Source organism: Mytilus galloprovincialis, chromosome 14 (genome assembly GCF_965363235.1).
Source record: "Mytilus galloprovincialis chromosome 14, xbMytGall1.hap1.1, whole genome shotgun sequence".
In the NCBI taxonomy this organism is placed as follows: Eukaryota; Metazoa; Mollusca; class Bivalvia; order Mytilida; family Mytilidae; genus Mytilus; species Mytilus galloprovincialis.
In genome coordinates this window covers 53,852,183-53,876,976 of record NC_134851.1, presented here as the reverse complement: position 1 = coordinate 53,876,976, position 24,794 = coordinate 53,852,183, and the positions used below count along the sequence as shown (strand labels likewise).

Sequence of the window (24,794 nt, the reverse complement as noted above, 5' to 3'; positions counted from 1 at the left end):
TTCTTTTCATGGCCTTTTATAACTATGTTGTAGGGGCTTTGCTCATTGTTGAAGGCTGTACAGCGACCTTCAGTTGTTAATTTCTGTATCATTTGGTCATACCACATCTTCCTTCTTATATGTAAACCTAATAGTTCTATGCACAAATGATGCATCTAATGAAATTGATATGTTGCTTATAGTATCTTTACAAGAAAAAAAACAAGCATTAACCAATTAACAAAGCCAGATAATATGTATGTGGCCTACCTAAGGCCACACATACATTACAAGCAATCAATACACCATACAGTATTAGAGAAGGGGATCAAACCCCAGAAACTCAACATTTATAAATTAACCTTGAAAATGAGGTCAAGGACAGATGGTACCCATCAGACTGACATTTACACCTGTAAAATATTCCTTAAACCAAATAAAGTATATCTATTAATTAAAGTATTTAAAAATAAATTACCAAGACACTTAATATTGCCCAATGTTCCCCAAGGTCACAATTACATTTGACCTGCTGAACTGACATGTACACCTTACAATCATTCCATACATTACTGATTATAGTATCTGAAACACAGACTTAATCAATCAAATAACTTAAACATTTACTATTGATCAATGCAATGAGGTCGAATCCTTATGCAACTACCATATTTTAATCCCTATGTCTCACATTCTGTAACTTTTGTTAAAGGCAAAAAAAAAGAAATTAGAAAGAAACCAATACCAACCAACTGTTCTTTATTGCAGAAAACAGACATATTTCTATAATTCTTTAGGTAGACAATGTATACTAAAAATATTATAAACATGATAAAATCAATTGCATCAAAAATTTGTACTGTTTAAAACTATAACTTGTTATCACAATAGCTTTAAAAGAAATAACAGGTAGGATGCCAAAGTTCCTATTCAATGTCTTAAATTGAATAGGCCTTTTAAGATTTCTAAACTTTGAATAATGACCACCAACATGGGAAATGTTACATTATCATCTCCATATCAAGTTCTTATTTCATATCAATGAAGTATTCTTCCCTTTTCTTTTGTGTACTTTTTTTCTCCAGCATCTAAATGTTCTTCTGCCTTCATTATTCTCCAGCATCCGAATCTTCTTCTTTTTAAGATTATAATCCAGCCATATCTGATAGTTCTTTTACTTCCTCTTCTGTAACAGATTCCTGGTCAAGATCAATGTCATTGTCTATCACTTTAAATAGTCCTTGAACTCCTTTTCGTGATGATCCTGATGTCTTAAGCTTCTTCGTGGGCAACTTACCTGAAATTAAGAAGTATAAAACTAGGTTGAATTATCATCAGGTTCAAAATATAGTACACACAATGTTAAAAACTAGAGACTCTTAATACCAAATGTCATTTATCTGGAACTATGAGCATCTTTAACATTGGCCTCTCTCCAACATTATATTGTAGAAGAAAAGTTCATGACTTAAATCTTATTAAGGTTTGGCCTGTTCTGTTGATGATTTTAATAGAGTAGTTTCTTTTTTTCTCCTTGAGAAAATCACTTTTTTGTGCAAAGAGAAAAAAATAATTTGTATATCATCATACAGAGCATCAACTCATAAACGTATTTAACTTGGTACAAATCAAAATCAATTGACTATCAATTTCAGCTATACTGAGGTACTTCTATCTATGTACACTACATTTCAAGATCATAGATTCATTAGGCCAAAATTTTGACTTGTTGGGTAACATATCCAGTTGGAAGAGTCCTGGAATATGTATGCTGGTCAGAAGATGTCTACTATTGCAGATTGATTGATTTTTGGTTTTTTAAGTCCACTTTTAATACAAACTTGTGGCTGTGGCCAAGAAACAGCCTGAAAGTGCCATTTAAAAGTGGTCTTAAAAAACAAAAATCACTCAATCTGCAATGGTAGACATCTTCTAACCAGCATACCAGCATACATATTCCAGGACTCTTCCAACCTGATATGTTACCCAACAAGTTAATATTTTGGCCTAATTTCTCAAACTCAGTGTTGACTGGCTAGTGATCACAGTAGTAGAACTACTTGGATTACTTGGCCACAGAGACCCCTCAACAGACCGTCAGACCCCACCAATGAATCCTAAAATCAACAATCTTCTTTAATTTGGTGATTAACTATTTTTACGTGTATTGAACTCACCTTTATCACTGTTGTCAGCATTCTGAAGATTCCACTTTTCAATCAAATCTGATCTGTCTAACATAATCCTCAAATCATTATCACTGATACCAGATTTCTCATCTTTCCCTTTCATTTCCATCTGATGATCTCGACTTTTCAGCAAATCCTGTAATTCATGTGGAGTAAGAGGTTGAAACTTGGTACTAAAGTCTTTTATACCTGTCTTGAACTTTCCTGCAATTAAAATAATAAATATCATTCGGTGATTTATATCAACAGTAATCATGCTTAACAACAAGTCCTACAGCATTGGCTTGTAAAATCGCGTTCGGACTTGTAAAATTCTTCTCTACAGGCCAATAGAATCCATTTAAAATTTTCAAAAATTGAGCTTTTGGCTTGTGGGCTCAAAAGTGAATTGGGAAGGCTGTATCAACACCTTCAGTCATATTTTCTTTGCAACTATTTCATATGATGATTTACCAAATACAGTTGTCCTCTAATGCAGAACTGAAAAAATTATATGAAAAAACTAGAGGCTCTCAAGAGCCTGTGTCTCTCACCTTGGTCTATGTGCATATTAACAATGGACACAGATAAATTCATGACAAAATGGTGTTTTGGTGATGGTAATGTGTTTGTAGATCTTTCTTTACTGACATTCTTGTTGCTACAATTATCTCTATCTATAATGAACTTGGCCCAGTAATTACAGTGGAAAATACTTCCTAAAAATTTACAAAAATTAACAAAAATTTATGAAAATTGTTAACAATTGACTATAAAGGGCAATAACTCCTTAAGGGGTCAATTGACAATTTTGGTCATGTTGACTTATTTGTAGATCTTATTTTGCTGAACATTATTGCTGTTTACAGTTTATCTCTATAATAATATTCAAGATAATAACCAAAATCTGCAAAATTTCATTTAAATCACTAATTCGGGGGTAGCAACCCAACAACAGGTTGTCCGATTTGTCTGAAAATTTCAGGGTAGATAGATCTTGACCTGATAAACAATTTAACCCCCATGTTAGATTTGCTCTAAATGCTTTAGTTTCAGAAATATTAGCCAAAATCTACATTTCACCCCTATGTTCTATTTTTAGCCATGGGGGCCAAATTGGTTGGTTGGCAGGGTCACGCCACACATTTTTTTAAAATAGATACCCCAATAATGATTGTGGCCAAGTTTGGTTAAATTTGGCACAGTAGTTTCAGAGGAGAAGATTTTTGTAAAAGATTACAAACATTTACGAAAAATTGGTCAAAATTGACTATAAAGGGTAATAACTCCTTAAGGGGTCAACTGATAATTTTGGTCATGTTGACTTATTTGTAGATCTTACTTTGCTGAACATTATTGCTGTTTACAGCTTATCTCTTTCTATAATAATATTCAAGATAATAACCAAAATCTGCAAAATTTCCTTCAAATGACTTTTTTCGGGGCAGCAACCCAACAACCGGTTGTCCGATTCATTCGAAAGTTTCAGGGCATATAGATTTTCACTTGATGAACAATTTTACCCCCATGTCAGATTTGCTCTAAATGCTTTGGTTTCAAAGATATAAACCAAAATCTACATTTCACCCTGATGTTCTATTTTTAGCCATGGCGGCCATCTTGGTTGTTTGGCCAGGTCACGCGTGGCCAAGTTTGGATTAATTGGGCCCAGTAGTTTCAGAGGAGAAGATTTTTGTAATAGAAAAATGGTTAAAAATTGACTATAAAGGGCAATAACTCCTAAAGGGATCAACTGACCATTTCGGTCACGTTGACTTATTTGTAAATCTTACTTTGCTGAACATTATCGCTGTTTACAGTTTATCTCTATCTATAATAATATTCAAGATAATAACCAAAAACAGTAAAATTTCCTTAAAATTACCAATTCAGGGGCAGCAACCCAACAACGGGTTGCCCAATTCATCTGAAAATTTCAGGACAGATAGATCTTGACCTGATAAACAATTTGACCCATTGTCAGATTTGCTCTAAATGCTTTGGTTTTTGACCATCTTGGTTGGATGGCCGGGTCAGCGGACACATTTTTTAAACTAGATACCCCAATGATGATTGTGGCCAAGTTTGGTTTAATTTGGCCCAGTAGTTTCAGAGGAGAAGATTTTTGTAAAAGTTAACGACGACGGACGCAGGACGACGACGGACGACAGACGCAAAGTGATCGGAAAAGCTCACTTGGCCCTTTGGGCCAGGTGAGCTAAAAATCAGCTAAACATTTTAATCACTTTCTATTGTGAAGGAAGTATTTAGCTTCTCAATGATCGCAATCAGTGTTTTGTCAAACCACTATATATACAATAAAATTTTTTTGATAAAGTGTGTGGTTAATGTTTTTAGATTTTTTTTCATGTTATTGTCAAAAGATCAACGTAAATATTTTGACAAATTCTTAAGAAAATTAAGTGAGTCATTTTAATTTTAGTCAAAGTGTTTGGTACCATTTTTAACATATAAAAACCTATGCAAGATATCAAGGTTGTTGCTTGAGATTTATATTTTAAAAGCCTTGAGAAACAAATCCCTTTCAATGTCAAACTATCATGATTATGATTGTATCAATTTTCAATCTTGTTCATCACAACTGATATTCTTAACAAACCTTTGTGAATAACCATCTTTTCTAACTTCCTTTTAGCTGCAGCTCTTTCCACAATTCTTTGATCAATAGTATTAGCTGTAACAAATCTATACACAACAACGGGTGAAGTTTGTCCTATTCTATGACATCTGTCCTGGGCCTGAAGGTCACACTGAGGGTTCTGGAAATGCAAAAAAATAGGTCAAATACATATGACAGCTTCACCATAATCTTAAACATAAAGAGAGGACTTTTATTGAACGTTCGTTCATCAAACAATGAATGTGTTGATTGTTATATATAATTCTGACAAATTTAAAAATACAGGAAAACATGTTAAAATTTGTTTGAAAGGAAACAATATGTAACAACTTTCATAATTTGTTTCAACCTGATTGACATTAAATACAGCAAAACAAATCTTTCAAAGTTACATTTGATTTGTTGATGTAACTACATAATGGGTCCAAGAGCAATAACTCAATTATACATTTAAACTTATTCATAAATATCCTAACAAGAAAATAGGCATGAGTTTGCTTACAATGCAATAAAACTTGATCAGCCTTGATTATTTAACTGATTCCAGACCTTGCTGAAATAAAAACTCTGATATAATTTCATTAAAATATTACAATAAATGTAGGCATAAGAGAGCTTGAAATGCAATTTTCCATAGAATTTAGCTATCCAAGGAACATAATGATGGCAATTTATCACATGAATGATGAAGGTCCCCACATTTCCCAAGAAGTTTCAATCGTGTCTCCATCTTCTTTGGCTGCCAAGCCAATGATTACTAAAATTCTGTTTTATGGTGACCCCTGCATTAGATGTTCCTCATACAATGCTTACTATGGAATTAAATTTCATTCTCTAGTATCAGAACAAGACACTGACTTACAATCGACATTAAAAATAAAAATGTTTAATAATCAATTAATCCAGCCTATTTCATTTGATTATAATGTTTATGAAGTTCAAATTATAAGAAATTCTTTTAGAATGTAAGTTATAAGGTCTTACCCAATCACTGTCATAGAGGATAACTGTATCAGCTGCTGTCAGATTAATACCAAGTCCTCCAGCTCTAGTACTCAAAAGGAATATAAACATATCTTTGTCTGAATTAAATGCATCCATCTGAAACATAAAAACAATGAAGGTAATTATATATAAATTAGGGTAATTCTAACTCTAAGAATGGTCAAAGTATTTTCAAATCAAAACTCAAATAGCCCTGTTGTGAAAAATGTTTCCAAAATAAAGAAAAATAGGGACAAGTCCTTTATGGAAGGTGCAGCTTCTCAAAAGGTTAGTTAACTGTCTATGAAGTTCCAAAGTTCAGATTTATATCTGGATTTCAATTGTTGTAGAATACCATCTTAACAATAAGTAAATTATGCTGAAAATTAAAACTTTAGATGATAACACAAAATTTGAACCATTTGGCAGGAATAATACATGCAAGAGGGCTTAAGAGACCACACAGATTGACGACCAGTCCATCCTATTACAAATGCAACATATTTATTAAAAAACAAGAATGTGTTCCCAGTACACGGATGCCCCATCCGCACTATCATTTTCTGTGTTCAGTGGAACGTGAAATAGGGGAATATCTCTAATTTGACATTAAAATTAAAAACATCATATCAAAGAGAACTTGTGTACTAAGTTTCAAGTTTATTGGACTTAAACTTCATCAAAAACTACCTCGACCAAAAACTTTCACCTAAAGTGGGACAAATGGACGGACGAGCGAACAAACAGACGGACGGACGCACAGACCAGAAAACATAATGCCCATAAATAAGGCAAGAGGGTTTTTTTTAGTGATTGCCCTTGGGTAGCTGCAGATGATCAAGAAAAATTGACTAATAGACACTGATCTCCAGTCCTTAATATTAACAGCGTAGAAAATGATATTAATATGAAAATTAAATACCTGTTCTTTTCTTTCATCCAGAGAGTATCCTCCATCCAGACGACAATAGGAGTAACTCCTCAGATAACAATAATCAGTTAGGATATCTAACATCTTTGTCATCTGGGAAAATATCAGTACCTGAAATCAAAAATAAAGAATTATACATAAAAGAACTACTTACTCATAGATAAAAGCTCTCTTATTTGTAACCTTAAGTCAGAGAATGGTGGTTAAATGTATGACATAAAACAATGAGAAACTGCTGTCACATATTACTTTTATTTTTTAAGGGCATCAAAGTTCCTATAACAGTATCATTTCATTTATAGCCGCCTTTGCTCATTGTTGGAGGCTGTTTTGAGAATTTTAGTTGTTATTTTTGTGACTTTTGTCTCTTGTGGAGAGTTGTCTCATTGGCAATCATATCACTTCTTTTATATATAAACTTCTGCTCTTGGTTGAAAGCAATAAAGTTACCACTTACAGTAAACCAACTAATTTTCGTGAGCGATTTATTTTCGCGACATTTGCGAGTAAAAAATAACACGAATTTAAATCGTTGCGAATATGTATAACGTGGATCTTTCCTTATTTACCTACATCAAATTAAAAAGAAAATTGCAAAATTAGATCGCCGCGAAGTGGTCTCGAAAGAGCTAAACGCGAAATAAAGTATCCGCGAAAATAAGTTGGTTTACAGTATTTTGGAGCCAAAGAGAGTGAGCAGATTCTTATTGAGAGTCTTAGGGAAGGAACTTTATACTGAATATAAAGAAAATCCATCAGTCCATTCATCTCTTCAATAGTAAGTGCCTTTGCAATTCTGTTGCAATCAGAGTGTACCAGAGTTCAAAATACACTCTTTCTAATTTCATTTGTCAACATAATGCAGTTCCATGATGATGCTGCCATTCATTATCAAAATCCCTAATGTCAGGCTATGTCTCATCATTATTCAAGACAGCAAATCAAAGTTTTAAAGCATTTAAAGATGTACATTTTTTTTAACCCAAAACATACCAACCCTGTGGACTTAGTTTAGTTTTAGAACATATTTGCTGAAAATAAAGCTAAAAGAAGCTCACTGTTGCCAACAATATCAAACTGAGACAGAAATGTTATTCCACAACTGCCTGTGAGGTAAAAGAGTGTCCTGCTTTTTTTTAAGTGATTAAGCATTCTATCTACCTTATGTCCTGCTTTTTTTAAGTGATTAAGCATTCTATCTAGTAACACCATTTTGCCACAGGATTTTACAAGGTCTTCATCAATTTTAAATTGTTCGTCTGCTGTTAGGGGATACTCCAGGAGGTATGGATGATTACAACACTTTCTTAGCTGCATCATAATGTTCTGTAATCGTACTGTCACCTGAGAGGTTTTGGGTGTTGCAACTGTGTTTCTGTTAAAAATGAAATTCTCATTTACTGGGGATTCATTTATTTTCATGGGTACCAATTTTCGTGGATTGAGGTAAACTTGCAGATTCATGGATATATGATTTTGTGGTTTTGCCAATCTCTGAATACAAACCCTATATAAAAAATTGTAATTTGTTGAAATTTTGAATTTGTGGTTCAACTGTACCCACGAAACCCATGACAATTGGTATCCAACAAACAATAATGAATCCACAGTACTAATTAAATCACAATAAAAATCTCAAACGAAAGCATCATCATATATATACCTGCCTCAGCATGATCAAGTTCATTAAAAGATTTACAGGTATGCAAGGCACAGCTTTGTTTGTAACTGTCAGGTGTTCATTGTGTAAATAAATACTACAAAATTAAGGTGTGTAGCAGAATCTGGTTATCCTTCCAAAGCACTAGAGATCATACCAGTTTTTTGTTTGGGCTAGTGTTGATAAATCAATGTTTTGATGCAGATTTTGTGAACTTGTTTTGCTTACATTGTCTAACATTTTTTACCATGGTGTCTGTCAAATCTCTTATGACTTTTAATTGTCCATTTGATATATTCCACATCTTTTTAAAATACAAAATGTAAGTTGCACTAGACTTTACAATTATGGAGTAAACTTGAAAATTGAGTGCATCAATTTAGGTTATTCATGCCATGAAGTACTAGTGTAACATAGGCTAACACACTTTTATGCTTTAATGGACTGATTCATCAATTTAGGTAATTCATGCCACGAAGTACTAGTGTAACATAGGCTAACACACTTTTATCATGCTTTAATCGCCTGATTCATCAATTTAGGTTATTCATGCCATGAAGTACAAGTGTAACATAGGCTAACACACTTTTATGCTTTAATAGACTGATTCATCAATTTAGGTTATTCATGCCATCAAGTACTAGTGTAACATAGGCTAACACACTTTTATGCTTTAATGGACTGATTCATCAATTTAGGTAATTCATGCCACGAAGTACTAGTGTAACATAGGCAACACTTTTACCATGCTTTAATGGACTGATTCATCAATTTAGGTTATTCATGCCACGAAGTACTATTTTAACAAAGGCTAACACACTTTTATGCTTTAATGGACTGATTCATCAATTTAGGTTATTCATGCCATCAAGTACTAGTGTAACATAGGCTAACACACTTTTATCATGCTTTAATGGACTGATCTGTCTTAATTTGAACTGTCAACGACACTGATTTAGTTATGCATCTAAATAGAAATCAATTACAATGTCCAATTCTAGTTCAGTGACTGTTTTAATATAGTTCAGTACAAATCAATAAGGTCACTATGAAACAAACATCAACAGCACACTTTTAGCAAAAGTGAATAAACTTGCTGTGAAATAAACAAAATTCTTGGAATATGAATTTTTCCAGTTGCTGTGAATATAGAAAAATATGGAATGGAAATAGAAGCCTTGTTTGGTGGTTATTAAGGTTATATTTTGTTCAAGTTTTTACTTTAAAGGATTGTAGCAAGTATGTATGATTGAAACATGTAATATCAATCATAATTATGAAAAGGCATTGCAAATGTATCATAGCCATTAGTAGCAATTAGCCCATCACGGAATATTTCAGATTTTATTATTTAAATTGCTTTAAAAATTTCTTATTATCCATTTATAGTAATGATAACCAGTTTTGATCAAAGTTTGGGTCATAAACCATTTATTCATATAGTTTTTAATATGTGATATTTTGGAAGCATATATTAATGGATTTTCACATAGACTAAATTTGAGGTACTCATGGTTTTTATTCATCTTGTGATCTCAATAAATTTCACTTCTAAAACTAAAATACAAAGTATGAATTTTGTAAAGCTGAAATGCGAGGAAAACATAAAAGTAAATTTCTGTTTGTTTAGCCTGTAGGTTGTATTTGTTCTAATACAGTTACCAGTCTGTACTGTGTGCCACTAGTATGACGCCTCAGACTATGTAAATTTCATTCAGACTAGTAAGGTTTTGCTAAACTTTGTTTTGACAAATAAGAAAAATATCGGAAATCTGGTCTTTGGACTAGTAGTCCGAAAAGATTTTTGTGCAGATTGCAGTTACCCATCAGCAAATCATACTGAACCGTTTTACTGTTTCAGAGAATGATTCTTACTTTGCTGCAGCGGACTCTTGACTGTCAATGATTGCCTGAACCCAACTTTCCAACTCTTCTTCGTCTTTTTCTATATTTTTCTTCTTTTTATTTGGTGTTTCATCTAAATCTTTATCAGAAGCTATCATTAAATCATATTGAACTTTCTTCTTAGATTTCCTCACCAAACGTCCATTTTCATTCACTTCTTCTTTTACTACAGGGGTCTACAAAAATGGCAAATAATTTATTTTAAAAAGTTAGCTATTTTATTAAGCTGTGTTATATACAATATATTATGAAGCCAAAAGGAGTAGGTTCCGTAAGACCCCTTTTTGACCCGCAAATATAGCAGTTTTACAAAATTGTGAAAATGTAATCTGTTAGCTATTTATTGGAAAGTAGAATGCTTCTGCCCCATAAATATTGGCTGTTTTTGACAATACAATGCACATATATCAGGTACTAGCATCATTAAGTCATGCTAAATTACAGAAATCTTTAAAAAAAAAATAGCATTTTAGTAAAATTTTAGAAGGTTTCCGTCTTAAAAATGAAAGTGGCAGCATTCGTGTTCATTCATAATATTGAAATGTAAGTTGTATTCGATGATAGTACATAACATATATAAAGGTTGAGGATGAACACTGATGCGGCCACTTTCATTTTTGACAAAAAACATCTGAAAAGTGACGTTTTTTGGCATATTTGGCAGATTTTTCATATATAAGCTTGAATCAGAGCGTTTTTAATGACTAAATCAGTTAAAATCTTTCACTTATACTAATCAAATTTATTTAAAATAGACACTTAAGTGTTTAAAAAGTGTCCAAAATCTTTCGTTAGATGAACCTGATATTAGAGGCCAAAATCGGCCCTTACCGGACCTACTCCTTCAAGATCTTTATTTTAGATACACATATATTGGGTAAAAGTATATGACAGATATTTGCAAAGGCTTCATGAATTTGTTTTATTTATATAAATAAGATATGATTCTACTTTATTCAACATCAATATATAACCAGGGCTATATCTTCCTTTGAATGGCTTCTGGTTTAATAAGGGCAAAGGAAAGACATGTGCAATTCTTTAAGATCCAAGTCATTATAATCCAGACATTGTGATAGAAATACATATTTTGCAACAGTGGACCACTGAAAATGTAGTTCTGTGTATAGATATATCAATATAACTAGAGGCTCTGTGTCGCTCACAGGGCTTCCAAAAAATATTTGAGCAAGCCGGACATTTTTGTTTTATCCCGATTTTTATCCCAGAACACTTAGTAACAAAAGGCAACCATAGTAAATTATCAGTTGCCGAGTTGGACATCATAAATGTCATATGAATTATCATTATCATGATTGACACAAAAATGGTATTTGACTTGATTTTTAATATAAATTCGATGTTCTGGTGCTAACTGATAAATTGGCAGTGCACTATTCACAGTGTGCAACATCAGAGCATTAATATCTGTCTGAGACTCTTTATTTGTGCAAAATTACGCTGTCAAACACTTCACTTTCATACTTAAAAGTACTTTTAGCGGATGTTGACAATGGTAAAACACAGACCACAGGCCAGGTGAGCTAAAAAGGACCATGTCAAACCAGAGACCAAATGTTTGCATCAATAAATTAATGTGATGCCATAAAAAAGGGCAGCTTCATGATTTATGCAGTTTTTGTTCCTTTTTTTCTTATCTGTTAAATGTATCTCAAGTTTTTGAGAGAATTAATTAAATTAAATAACAAGACAGAGATAAATGCTAAAGTAGCAAAATTATCATTATAGTCTACTAATATTAGGGCCAACATTATTAAAATTTTTTTAAATGACATTTTCCATTTTATTCATAAAAGTGAACTCTATAATTATGCAGATGACAACACCCTTTCATACGCAGATAACGATTTAGATAAATTAATTAAAACTTTAGAAGAAGAAAGTAAAATTTTGATAAACTGGTTCTCAATAAATAAAATGAAAGCAAATCCAGAAAAATTTCAGGCAATAGCTGTAGGTAAAAAAACTAAAGACAAAAACCTAAAATTTAAATTAGAAGGTAATGAAATAGAGTGTGAAGATAACGTTAAACTACTAGGTGTAACAATAGATTTTAAACTAAATTTCAATGAACATGTCTCTATAATATGTAAAAAAGCATCCAAACAATTAAATGTATTAAAAAGAATAGGTAAACACCTGACTAAACTCGGAAAATTAACAATTTATTATTCTTTCATAATGTCCAACTTTAATTACTGCCCACTAGTTTGGCACTTTTGTGGGGAGGTAAATACAAAAAAGATAGAGAAAATCCAAGAGAGAGCACTAAGGTTTATCTACGAAGACCATTCAGCAAGTTATGAAGATCTACTCTGCAAATCAAAATTACCATCTTTAAAAGTAAGAAGAATGCGATCTTTGGCGATTGAAGTTTTCAAAATTATAAATAAAGATTGTCCTGTTTATCTCCATGATTTGATTCACTTAAAGGAAAACACTTACTCTTTCAGATACCAGAATACAGCAGATCTACCACATGTAAGAACAACTGCATATGGCCTACAATCTTTCAGGTATGCAGGTGCTAGGCTTTGGAATGAGCTGCCAGATGAGCTTCGTAAGCAATCATCTTTAAATCAATTCAAGAACTTGATAAATTCTTGGTCTGGCAGCTCATGCCAATGCTTTGCCTGCAAAACCAGTTAATCTCTGCTTATTATTTTTTTGTTTTGTTGCTTTATTTTCAGCATGGCAAATTTATTCTAATATCTTTACAATAGTGCTTCTGCTGCTTTTGTGCTAATTTTAGAAACTTAATGTGCTTTTATGCTTTTTATGTGCAAACCATTTCATTTGTGCTTTTGTGTTTTTATCTCATAATTGCATGTACCAGTATGTGTTAAACTTGTAAGATGCTTAAAGAACTTTTGTGCTGCATGTTTATATACTGATTGAACTCTTGCTTTATATGTTTAATGTTGTGTGCATGACTCGATATGTATGTTTTGTTTTATTTGTTGTTATGTCGGTTTTAAAAGCTCTTCAGAGCTTATGTTTGTAATTGCTTGCTTATACCGACTTTAAATAAAGCTTTATGTCTTATGTCTATGTCTTGTTAAGAGACAAAATCATAACTATAGTCTAACTAAAATACATACATTCTTTTCTTCAATCATTTTCAGGACAGTTCTATTAACAGTGGCCTCATAAAACTCTGACTGTACCGCTGACAAAGGAGCATACACTAAAATTTCTTTCTTTGGTGGAATTTTCAAATCAACATCCTGCTTCAGTCTTCTTAACATAAATGGTGTTAAAATCTAGGAAGGAAAATAAAAACAGAGTTTAAGTCTCCAAAGAGAATGTATCTTTACCTAGAATTGACTAATGGTAATATTAATTTAAATTTTCAAAATAATTACTACTCCTGACCAAACCACAGAAATTAATCTCTTTTCAGAACTTTTCAGTTCAGTATTTTAGTTATATAACATTTTTCGAGCTTTATTAAGAATTGAATGAAACAATAGCATATACTTTCTTATCTCATTTGCATATTTAGCATTTTAATTGCTTTTCTCTTCAAATTTTGTAGCTATATTTAAACTATCCTGGTTATCCAATTTTCAAAACATACTTACAAGCCATATGTAATTTATAGCCCCATACTTGATGTAACATTGAAAGAATATTCTTCTGTTGTTCCTCTTTAACTTACTTGATGTAACATTGATAGAATATTCTTCTGTTGTTCCTCTTGAACTATCTGTTTGTCAGCATCTTCTCCACCCAGTCTTCCTACATCAAACCAATCTGTGAAACTAAAAAAAAATGTTATATTAGAGTACCTCTTGACACTCTCCTTATCCTGTTTTTTTCAATATGTAAACTAGAAGAATTATTGTTCTCAGGTAAATGTTATCTAATTTACTGTGTATTCATTATTTATCATTGGATAGCAATTTTTGTAGATTTCGTGGGTTTTGGTGAACCATAAAACTAATTGTTCAAGGAATAACAAATTGTATATATGTTAAAGTTGTACCTAACACTACAGGGAGATAACACTGTAAAAATCAGCTAAACGTTTTAATCACATAATTTTTCTAAGGAAATATTAAGCTTCTCAATGATCAAAATCAGTGTTTGTCAAACTGCTATATGGAATAGGATCCCAGTTAGGGCAACCAGTCCGGTACCCACGAATGTAGTTCTTAAAAAAACTAGAGGCTCTCAAGAGCCTGTATCGCTCACCTGAATCTACTTGGGTTTTTGAAATCATATGAAAAAATATAAAATTTGGCTAAAAGTGACAACACAACCTCATTGATAAGGAAAGGAACATGTTTAATTTCATTCAAAAGTCCCCCACTGGCGGCCATCTTGGATGGCGGATCAGCTACAAAGTAACAACACTTGGTCAGCACCTCATAAGGAACATTCATGCCATGTTTGGTTTTATTCCATTCAGTGGTTCTCTAAAAGAAGTCATTTGTATGCATTTCCCATAGGGTCCTATGTTAAACTAAGTCCCCTGCTGGCGGCCATCTTGGATGATGGATCTGCTACAAAGTAACAACACTTGGTCAGCACCTCATAAGGAACATTCATGCAATGTTTAGTTTTATTCCATTCAGTGGTTCTCTAAAAGAAGTCATTTGTATGCATTTCCAATAGGGTCCTATGTTAAACTAAGTCCCTGCTGGCGGCCATCTTGGATAATGGATCGGCTACAAAGTAACAACACTTGGTCAGCACCACATTAGGAACATTCATGCCATGTTTGATTTCATTCCATTCAGTGGTTCTCTAAAAGAAGTCATTTGTATGCATTTCCCATAGGGTCCTATGTTAAACTAAGTCCCATGCTGGCGGCCATCTTGGATGATGGATGGGCTACAAAGAAACAACACATGGTCAGCACGGCATAAGGAACATTCATGCAATGTTTGGTTTCATTCCATTCAGTTGTTCTCTAAAAGAAGTCATTTGTATGCATTTCCCATAGGGTCCTATGTTAAACTAAGTCCCCCGCTGGCGTCCATCTTGGATAATGGATCGGCTACAAAGTAACAACACTTGGTCAGCACCACATTAGGAACATTCATGCCATGTTTGATTTCATTCAATTCAGTGGTTCTCTAAAAGAAGTCATTTGTATGCATTTCCCATAGGGTCCTATGTTAAACTAAGTCCCCCGCTGGCGGCCATCTTGGATGATGGATTGGCTACAAAGTAACAACACTTGGTCAGCACTCCATAAGGAACATTCATGCTATGTTTGGTTTCATTCCATTTAGTGGTTCTCTAGAAGAAGTCATTTGTATGCATTTCCCATAGGGTCCTATGTTAAACTAAGTCCCCCGCTGGTGGCCATCTTGGATGATGGATCGGCTACAAAGTAACAACACTTGGTCAGCACTCCATAAGGAACATTCATGCTATGTTTGGTTTCATTCCATTTAGTGGTTCTCTAGAAGAAGTCATTTGTATGCATTTCCCATAGGGTCCTATGTTAAACTAAGTCCCCCGCTGGCGGCCATCTTGGATGATGGATCGGCTACAAAGTAACAACACTTGGTCAGCACCCCATAAGGAACATTCATGCTATGTTTGGTTTTATTCCATTCAGTGGTTCTCTAAAAGAAGTCATTTGTATGCATTTCCCATAGGGTCCTATGTTAAACTAAGTTCCCAGCTGGCGGCCATCTTGGATGATGGATCGGCAACAAAGTAACAACACTTGGTCAGCACCTCATAAGGAACATTCATGCCATGTTTGGTTTCATTCCATTCAGTGGTTCTCTAGAGGAAGTCATTTGTATGCATTTCCCATAGGGTCCTATGTTAAACTAAGTCCCCCGCTGGCGGCCATCTTGGATGATGGATCGGCAACAAAGTAACAACACTTGGTCAGCACCTCATAAGGAACATTCATGCCATGTTTGGTTTCATTCAATTCAGTGGTTCTCTAAAAGAAGTCATTTGTATGCATTTCCCATAGGGTCCTATGTTAAACTAAGTCCCCTGCTGGCGGCCATCTTGGATGATGGATCGGCTACAAAGTAACAACACTTGGTCAGCACCCCATAAGGAACATTCATGCTATGTTTGGTTTTATTCCATTCAGTGGTTCTCTAAAAGAAGTCATTTGTATGCATTTCCCATAGGGTCCTATGTTAAACTAAGTCCCCGGCTAGCAGCCATCTTGGATGATGGATCGGCAACAAAGTAACAACACTTGGTCAGTACCTCATAAGGAACATTCATGCCATGTTTGGTTTTATTCCATTCAGTGGTTCTCTAAAAGAAGTCATTTGTATGCATTTCCCATAGGGTCCTATGTTAAACTAAGTCCCCCGCTGGCGGCCATCTTGGATGATGGATCGGCTACAAAGTAACAACACTTGGTTAGCACCTCATAAGGAACATTCATGCCATGTTTGGTTCCATTCCATTCAGTGGTTCTCTAGAAGAAGTTCAAAATGTAAATTGTTAACGACGACGACGACGGACGACGACGGACGACGGACGACGACGACGGACGACGACGACGGACGACGGACGCCAAGTGGTGAGAAAAGCTCACTTGGCCCTTCGGGCCAGGTGAGCTAAAAATATAACTTTTGTTATAAATTGTGTAGTGTTATTATTTCACTAGTTCTGTAACTGAATGTAGATTTATTTGGCTTTCTAGTTTGAATTTCTGTAAAAATTATGATTGATTTAAATGTAATCTGGCATCAGTATATAGAGAAAATTGCATAAATTCTAGCATTTATTCTTCCCCGGAAGTAGACAGACTGACCCTGTTGTCAATAAAAAGAATTTTTTGCAACGGAATGCTGGTCATGAGGCACTGAGATTGTGCTTAGACACTTCAAAATGAATGCCTAACATGAAACAGAAGTCCCAAGGTGGCTATCAAAATTATTTATTGAACAGGACCCTATGTATTTACTATGATTTTCAATGCGTTCATATGGGGCAAATAATTGGGTCCCCGTTCCATAAAACCAACGAAATTTTTCTGATAAGTGATTGGTTCATCCTTTTTGAATTTTGTATATTTTTGTCAAAGATTCAAAGTAAATATATTGTCAAAACTTTATTAAAATTAAACAAGCCAAATTAATGTTAGTCAAGGTGTTAGGTACCACCTTAAATGCAGACTTCGGCAAAACCACGAAATTAAATATCCACAAACATACAAGTTTTCCCCAATCCATGAAAATTGGTACCCATAAAATTAATAACTTTAACAGTTACAAGTCTTGAATTCTGGTATGAGATCATTAAGGGGTTGAAATAGTATGATACAGGTGAACTGAAAAAGTCTACGTATACAAAGATTTGTAAGTTGCAAAACACTGAAATATCCTATCATACCTTCCAAGATCATCAAATATTTCTGGTAACAGAAAGTTCAGCAGGGACCATAACTCTGATAAATTGTTCTGAAGTGGAGTTCCTGTTAACAAAAGTCTGTGTGTGTTCTTGTACAAACGAAGTTCTCTGAAAAAAATGAACATATATTGCCATTGTATAGTTACAATGAAAAAAAGAGACATTTCACAAATAGCTTCATTAAGGTTTTTACAGTTCGACATGGTATGAAAAGTTTTGCATGTTAATGGAAGACAGTATGTCCTACTTGGCTTTACTATGATGTTTGGTTGATGTTTCATTGGTAATCCCTTACTCTGACTAATTCTGTAGTCTGGAGCATTGAGCAGGAAATGAGATCAGAACAAATTTATTACAATAGAAGATGAGAAACAACTAATTCAAAGTGGACACTCCTGGTTTCTTGTCTAATTTATTCACCAAATCTGATTAGTATCAAAATGCTGCATAAATCCTGATTTGGCCAATAGACCAGTAAACAATACATGTATGCATATTTTCATTTTAAGATCATTTAATATAATGTACAATTTGAAGAGTAGAAAACGTTATAAATTCAAAGAGGAGTAACTCTGGGATTCAAATGTTACAAGTTTTATAAGCAACTCGTTAACATGTTGGAGGAGTCTGTTTTTGTTTTCGTTGTTGATGAATTTTGTCAGAACTGTCTTATAATTCTAGTAATTTGTGTAACTATTTTTATGCCCCACCTACGATAGTAGAGGGGCATTATGTTTTCTGGTCTGTGGCTCTGTTCGTTTGTTCGTTCGTTCGTTCGTTCGTCCGTCCGTCCATCCGTTCGTTCGTTCGATCCTCTTCAGGTTAAAGTTTTTGGTCAAGGTAGTTTTTGATGAAATTGAAGTCCAATCAACTTGAAACTAAGTACACATGTTCCCTATAGTATAATCTTTCTAATTTTAATGCCAAATTAGATATTTACCCAATTTCAAAGTCCATAAAACATGGAAAATGATAGTGCGAGTGGGGCATCTGTGTACTTTGGACACATTCTTGTTTTTATTCTATAATAGTGACAAATCTCACTAAAAGTAAAAACAAATTTTTATAAATGAGTCCACAGTACAATATTTCATGATAAATTTTACCTACCTTATCAACCTGCAATTGGTATTCTTAATTCGATGTCCTTCGTCCACTATGAGATACTTCCATTCATAGTTCTGTAACAACTGTCTGTCTCTGATTGTCATTTCATATGATGTCAGGACGACTGGTCTAACTTCAATACCTTGTCTAATTGTATAACGTTTTGATATCTTTCTTCTTAATCCATGTCGGACATTTTGGTTTCCATGGTAAAGTACTGTTGGTACCTAGAAACCATTAAAAACAATGGAAATATTTTATGAGTTGCACAAACTTGATGATAATGCATCTTTCACCAAAAAAATGAATGGCTAAAAAATCAGACTGACAGCGTAACTTTAGTATAATTATTTCCATATAACATTTTAAAATAACAATAGTATAGTAAACAAGAATGTGTCCCCAGTACACGGATGCCCCATATGCTCTATCATTTTCTATGTCCAGTGGATGTGAAAATGGTGGACAATCTCTAATTTGCCATTGAAATTGGAAAGATCATATCATAGGGAACATGTGTACTAAGTTTCAAGTTGATTGAACTTCAACTTCATTAAAAACTACCTCGACCAAAAACTTTAACCTGAAGCGGGACGAACGGACAAACAGAAGGACACAGACCAGAAATCATAATGAGGCATAATAAAGGGGCATAAAAAGATGAGTCATTTATTTCATATGAAGTCCCTCAACTTATTTTCTTTTAGCTTCTTTTCAAATGCAACTAATCATGTGTTGCTATAAACAAGAGAGCTACAATAACAGTTGTATGGAGTTAAATAAACTACAAAATAATTGTTTTAACATGCATTTTGCAATTGAAAGAAGTGTCAAAAATTTTAAAAAAGACGATTATAAACCAGAGTTTATTTTTTCTATAAATATTGCAATTATGCAAATAAATGTGAGATCTATAGCTATATTGATAGGCTAGAATTATTTTTTGACTAATTTTCTAGTACTTTCAAGGGTCATTAGACTACTTTGGCTATTTTAATAGCTTAAAAAATAAAGGTAAAAGAACAGTCCGTGTAATGCCTTCTTGTTTTCGTTTATTTTTTGGCTGCTGCAAGGATGTAGAACTTTTTTTTTCTTTAATCTTCTAGCTGTTTTCATCGCTAAATATCTTCTATCTTTTGTTGACAAATTCTTTCACCTCTGCAGAAGTATGTTTCTATTTGGTGCTTTTTCTTTTTTCCCAATCATGTCTCTTTGGTCAAACTTTTTCAACTAATAATGCTGTCTTAGTTTGATGGATACATAGATTTTTTACTCAAATTCCAAAAAAAGTCACTTATGTATAAATTTTTATTTGAGGCAAATTTAGTCTTTTTTTAAAAGCTTAAAAAATGTTAAGTTACCTTTGGAGCAAACCTTTGAAACTCTGACTGCCAGTTTGGTAGTGTAGACAAAGGTGTTACAACTAAGAATGGACCTGGTACTCCCATATTTACTAAATGAGCCATCATTGCTATACACTGTACAGTTTTACCCAGCCCCATTTCATCAGCTAAAATTCCATTAACACCATTCTCATATAAACACTGAAAAAAAATAACAGCACATAAGTTATGACACAGATTTTGTTTTGAAGATTATTCAAGCAACTGTGGTATGTTATATATATATACTTGACCTAAAAAAAAAATAATTGAAAAATAAGGCAATTCTTATTTTCTCCGTAAAAACATGTTGATAAAAATTTGTATAGAAAACTCTTTCAAAATGTTAGGAAAAACTTTCTTAAAATTATTTTGAAATCATCAACTCATAGATTTCTTCTTAAAAATTGTTGAATGTTTTCAAATGCAAAATCAGGACCAGAACTGTTAGGTGATATATATGAATATGTATCCAACATTGTACTGCTGGATTTTTAAGGTCTTAGTTCACCAGATAACAGTCGACACATGTCACACTTTTTTAACCTATTACATGACAGCCTTTACACTTGCACATATGTACTGCACGTTTATCTAAGAAGCAGAATTCTTTGGTTCTATTCAGCAGCTGGGGATCCAACAAAGGACATCTTGTTCCCAAATAATTGAGACTGAGATTTACTGATATAAAGAGAAAAATTATTAGAGGCTAGATGCAGTATTTTTACAAGGTTTCAATTGTCATCTTTAACTTGCCAATAACAAACTTGTCTGCTTAAACAGACAACTTTTAATGTCAATCCTGTTCATTTAACTGAAGTTTACCAAGTGGGTTTTAACCTTTCAATTTATTCAGTTAATTTCAGTTATCACCTTTCAGAATTGATTACTATCAAAACATGTATTTTCTGAATAACTCTATAACAAACAAACCTTCAGCCAGTTATAACCTTGTGACTGATAATCACGTAATTCTCCACCCGTAAACAATTTAGGTACTCCTGAATCTTCATCCTCCAATCCCTAAAAAAAATTATAAATATATTGATAAATTTTTGAAAATAATTGAAGATTTTGTTATATGTAACAATGCTCAATTTTGAAATGATCATCTCATGATTTTTTTAACAGAGGATTTTTCTCTTTGTATTCAATCTAGACCCATTCTGACAAAACCATTGATAGCAATATTAAACAAAACACAATATTGTGTAAAATCTTTTCATAGAATTAAAAGTGACTTTGAGTTGATACAAAGTCATCCACCACACCCATTCATATCTTTATAAATTGTCTGTTAATTTTCAACTATTAAAAAAGAATAAACTGATTATCATTCATAATAAATGTTTTTTCAAAGTACAGTACATTCCGGTAATTTGCATAGCCTACTTGTCAGACGAAATTATGCAATAAAGTGGAGTATGCTTATATCCGAAATGCCAAAATACGGAGTCAAATAACATCGATAGTGCAGATCAGTAAAGGAAATCCTGAAGAAAGATGAACGTCCATAATCCACTTACAACATATTGAATGATTCTTTATTCTAATAAAAGTTATTTGTCTAGTGTCATGCATTCTATTTCATTGTTTATTCTTTCAATAAAGTTTATAAACACATTTAGTTTTAGTTTATTTATGTACCGACTTTTCCTTTACCTGAGATACGAAAATAAAATTGTTCTAAAAATAGATTTGTTTCTATGACCCGGATGTACATATTATATTGTTACGCTTTGATTAAAACAAACTGTTAAACAATGCTACACAGTTTATAATCATTTGATACAATAAATGTGTAATGCCTTTAATATGCAGTATTTACCGATTGCACAGTGATGTAACACTGTTACTTTAACCTCGTTAGTTTCGTATATGCAAAGCAGTTAACAGGTAATGGGGCCCTGCAAGGGTTATCTGCTGGACACGAGTGTTGAAAGTGAGAAAATATAATAATTTTAAGTTAATGTTCTTTTCAAAAAATATTAAAAATGAAAGATTGATGTATGAAATTCTTCAACCATATATAAACAATGATAAATGCCCTGTAATATTTAACATAAATGTAGATCACCCTTAGCCAAATTACGAGATTGCACATTGGATAATGATCGATAATTAGCAGGCATTATTGTTTTAAAAATACACCCAAAAGGTAATCTATGAACAATGTTTGAAATGCAATCAATAATTAACACCTTTTGAGATAGAAGATCATAGAATGGTTGTGTTTTTACAACAATCAGCTGATTGACATTTTTATGACCTCGAGGCTTAAAATAGAATATGGGAAACTTTACCTGTGTACACATTGAGGCCTTTTTTATAATCATATAAACACGAAAGAAACTGTGTTAAAACTTTATTTAAATAACACAGAAGTAAATCTGAAATGATATAAAAAATTATGATGCATTAAAGAAAAATATACTTAACAAATTGCTGTTTCCAGTCAAAAATCTCGTCAGTTTTAACTAAGCATATCTAGCTGGCGATTATTTTCTATGCAATTAACCGAAATGCCACTTGTGGGGCTATGCATATAACCGTACAATTTAACATTAGATGAATGGGAAATGGTTTTGTGCAGGAGAAAAGTATGCAATTAACCGAATTATGCTATTAAGTGGTCTGCAATTAAGTGGAATCGACTGTACTAAAAAATCAAATTACTAAGTTATAATCAACATAAAATTTCTGCTTGACTTATATTTTTTTTTTAAATAGATAAGAAGCATATACATTGTATGTATGATTTTGACTAACAAATGACTGACATTGTGTGAAAAATAATTTTGTTGTATCTGTAACTTCTTTTAATCCAGGGGATGAGTTTAAATCTATCTCTCTGTCCTTGGTCATTTTTTATGATTGGTCGCTGCATGGGTGGGACTTTTGCCATATGTAATTAAAACAAACAGATGACTTAAGTATGAATGCTGCTTTGATTTGTCATAGATACATACCATGCCATCTTTCTCTACATGAGACTCTACAGAATCATTTTTTTCCGTAACTCTATCATCACTTCCAATATCCTTAGATACTTGATTTGAGCTTTCATCACAGTTTTCTTTATCTTTCTGCTCTTCCTTAATAATGGACTCTTCCCCATCTGTCTTGCTCTCAGTTGTCTTTTGTTTCTAGAAAAGAAAATCAATTCAATGATAAATACATAAACTTTATATATTGTTATGCACAAAAATTAATTATATAAAGCATAACTGAACATTCCCATCAACAAGTTCCATAGAAAATTAGAAAGGTTGCAGAAAATTTACCTTTCACAACGAGTGTTGAATAATTTTGAACTATCAGATAAGAAAAAGTGGCTGCATGGCAGATGTAATAAACAGCTGCGCCATGAGCGCATGATACGCCCGACGTCTTGTGTGGAAGTTTTATGCAATAATCATAAATAGTTTCTGAGGAATTTTTAAGCAATAACCATTTATTGTTTTTGAGACACGGCGGTACATGTGAAAACCACCACCCTGTTTTTTTTTTTACAAATATCACTAAAATAAAATTTTGAATCAAACCAAAAAGTATACAGATCTTTAAATTAGTATAACAAAGAAGTGTGTACAGTTTCAAGCAATAATCATAAATTGTTTTTGAGATACGGCGTGACATGTAATAAAAACCTCCCATTTTTTACAAAATACTCAATAACTCAAAAATAAAATTTTGAGTCATCACCAAAAAGTATACAGATCTTTAGATTAATATAAAAAAGAAGTGTGTAAAGTTTTAAGCAATAATAATAAATTGTTTTTGAGATACAGCACGACATGTAAAAAAAACCTCCCCCTTTTTTACAAAATACTCAATAACTCAAAAATGAAATTTTGAATCATCACCAAAAAGTATACAGATCTTTAGATTAATATAACAAAGAAGTGTGTAAAGTTTTAAGCAATAATCATAAATCGTTTTTGAGATACGGCGCGACATGTAAAAAAACCCTCCCCCTTTTTTACAAAATACTCAAAAACTCAAAAATGAAATTTTGAATCATCACCAAAAAGTATACAGATATTAAGATTAATATAACTAAGAAGTGTGTAAAGTTTTAAGCAATAATCAAGAAACGTTTTTGAGATACGGTGCGACATGTGAAAAAAAACACACCCCTGTTTTAGTTACAAAGTGCCGTAACTCAAAAAGTTTAAATCTTATTATCACCAAAAAGTATACAGATCATTTGACCATCATAAGAAACAACTATATTAAGTTTCATGAAATTTGGATAAGTCGTTCTCAAGTTATGGTGCGACATGTTTACGCCGGACAGACGGACAGACGGACGGACGGACGGACGGACAGACGGACAGACGGACGGACGGACACCGGACATTTGTATACCATAATACGTCCCGTCAAAATTTTGACGGGCGTATAAAAATACATACTACAACTCAACATTAGGCTGCTCGCTTATCATAAAATTATTCCCTTCGACAAAAGCCACAAAAAGTTGATGAAAGTTTTTGATAAATAAATTGAGCATTAAATATATTAACAAATTGAAATTGTTTATTTCCAATGTAAGTTATAGCCATATAGCTATAGGTCAAAGCTACCAACATATCCCCACTTTTAAAAATATCCTAAATTACAGTATGTGTTTTTTGCTTGTGACAACAAAACATACTACATG

General features: G+C 33.0%; 1 protein-coding gene across 1 annotated transcript; it reads right to left on the bottom strand.

The window, feature by feature from the left end:
- Positions 1-721: 721 nt before the first annotated feature.
- On the bottom strand, positions 722-23,231 carry LOC143059131 (lymphoid-specific helicase-like). The gene is made up of 14 exons (XM_076232619.1): positions 23,098-23,231; positions 21,062-21,151; positions 20,108-20,290; positions 18,750-18,973; positions 17,622-17,747; positions 13,951-14,053; positions 13,391-13,552; positions 10,239-10,444; positions 7,865-8,078; positions 6,695-6,814; positions 5,773-5,889; positions 4,768-4,927; positions 2,157-2,372; positions 722-1,276 (listed from the first exon to the last, which is right to left on the bottom strand). Exons 1-14 carry the CDS (start codon positions 23,098-23,100, stop codon positions 1,125-1,127), a joined length of 2,076 nt encoding a protein of 691 aa, XP_076088734.1. The 5' UTR covers positions 23,101-23,231; the 3' UTR covers positions 722-1,124.
- Positions 23,232-24,794: the final 1,563 nt, after the last annotated feature.

What these genes read in the sequence shown, in the direction of transcription:
- LOC143059131 (XM_076232619.1), bottom strand. An exon ending in AAGGTTATAACTGGCTGAAG is followed by an intron (nt 20,291 to 21,061) that starts GTTTGTTTGTTA and finishes ATTTTTTTTCAG; the next exon opens with TGTTTATATGAGAATGGTGT. An exon ending in TCCTCTATGACAGTGATTGG is followed by an intron (nt 4,928 to 5,772) that starts GTAAGACCTTAT and finishes TTGCATTTCCAG; the next exon opens with AACCCTCAGTGTGACCTTCA.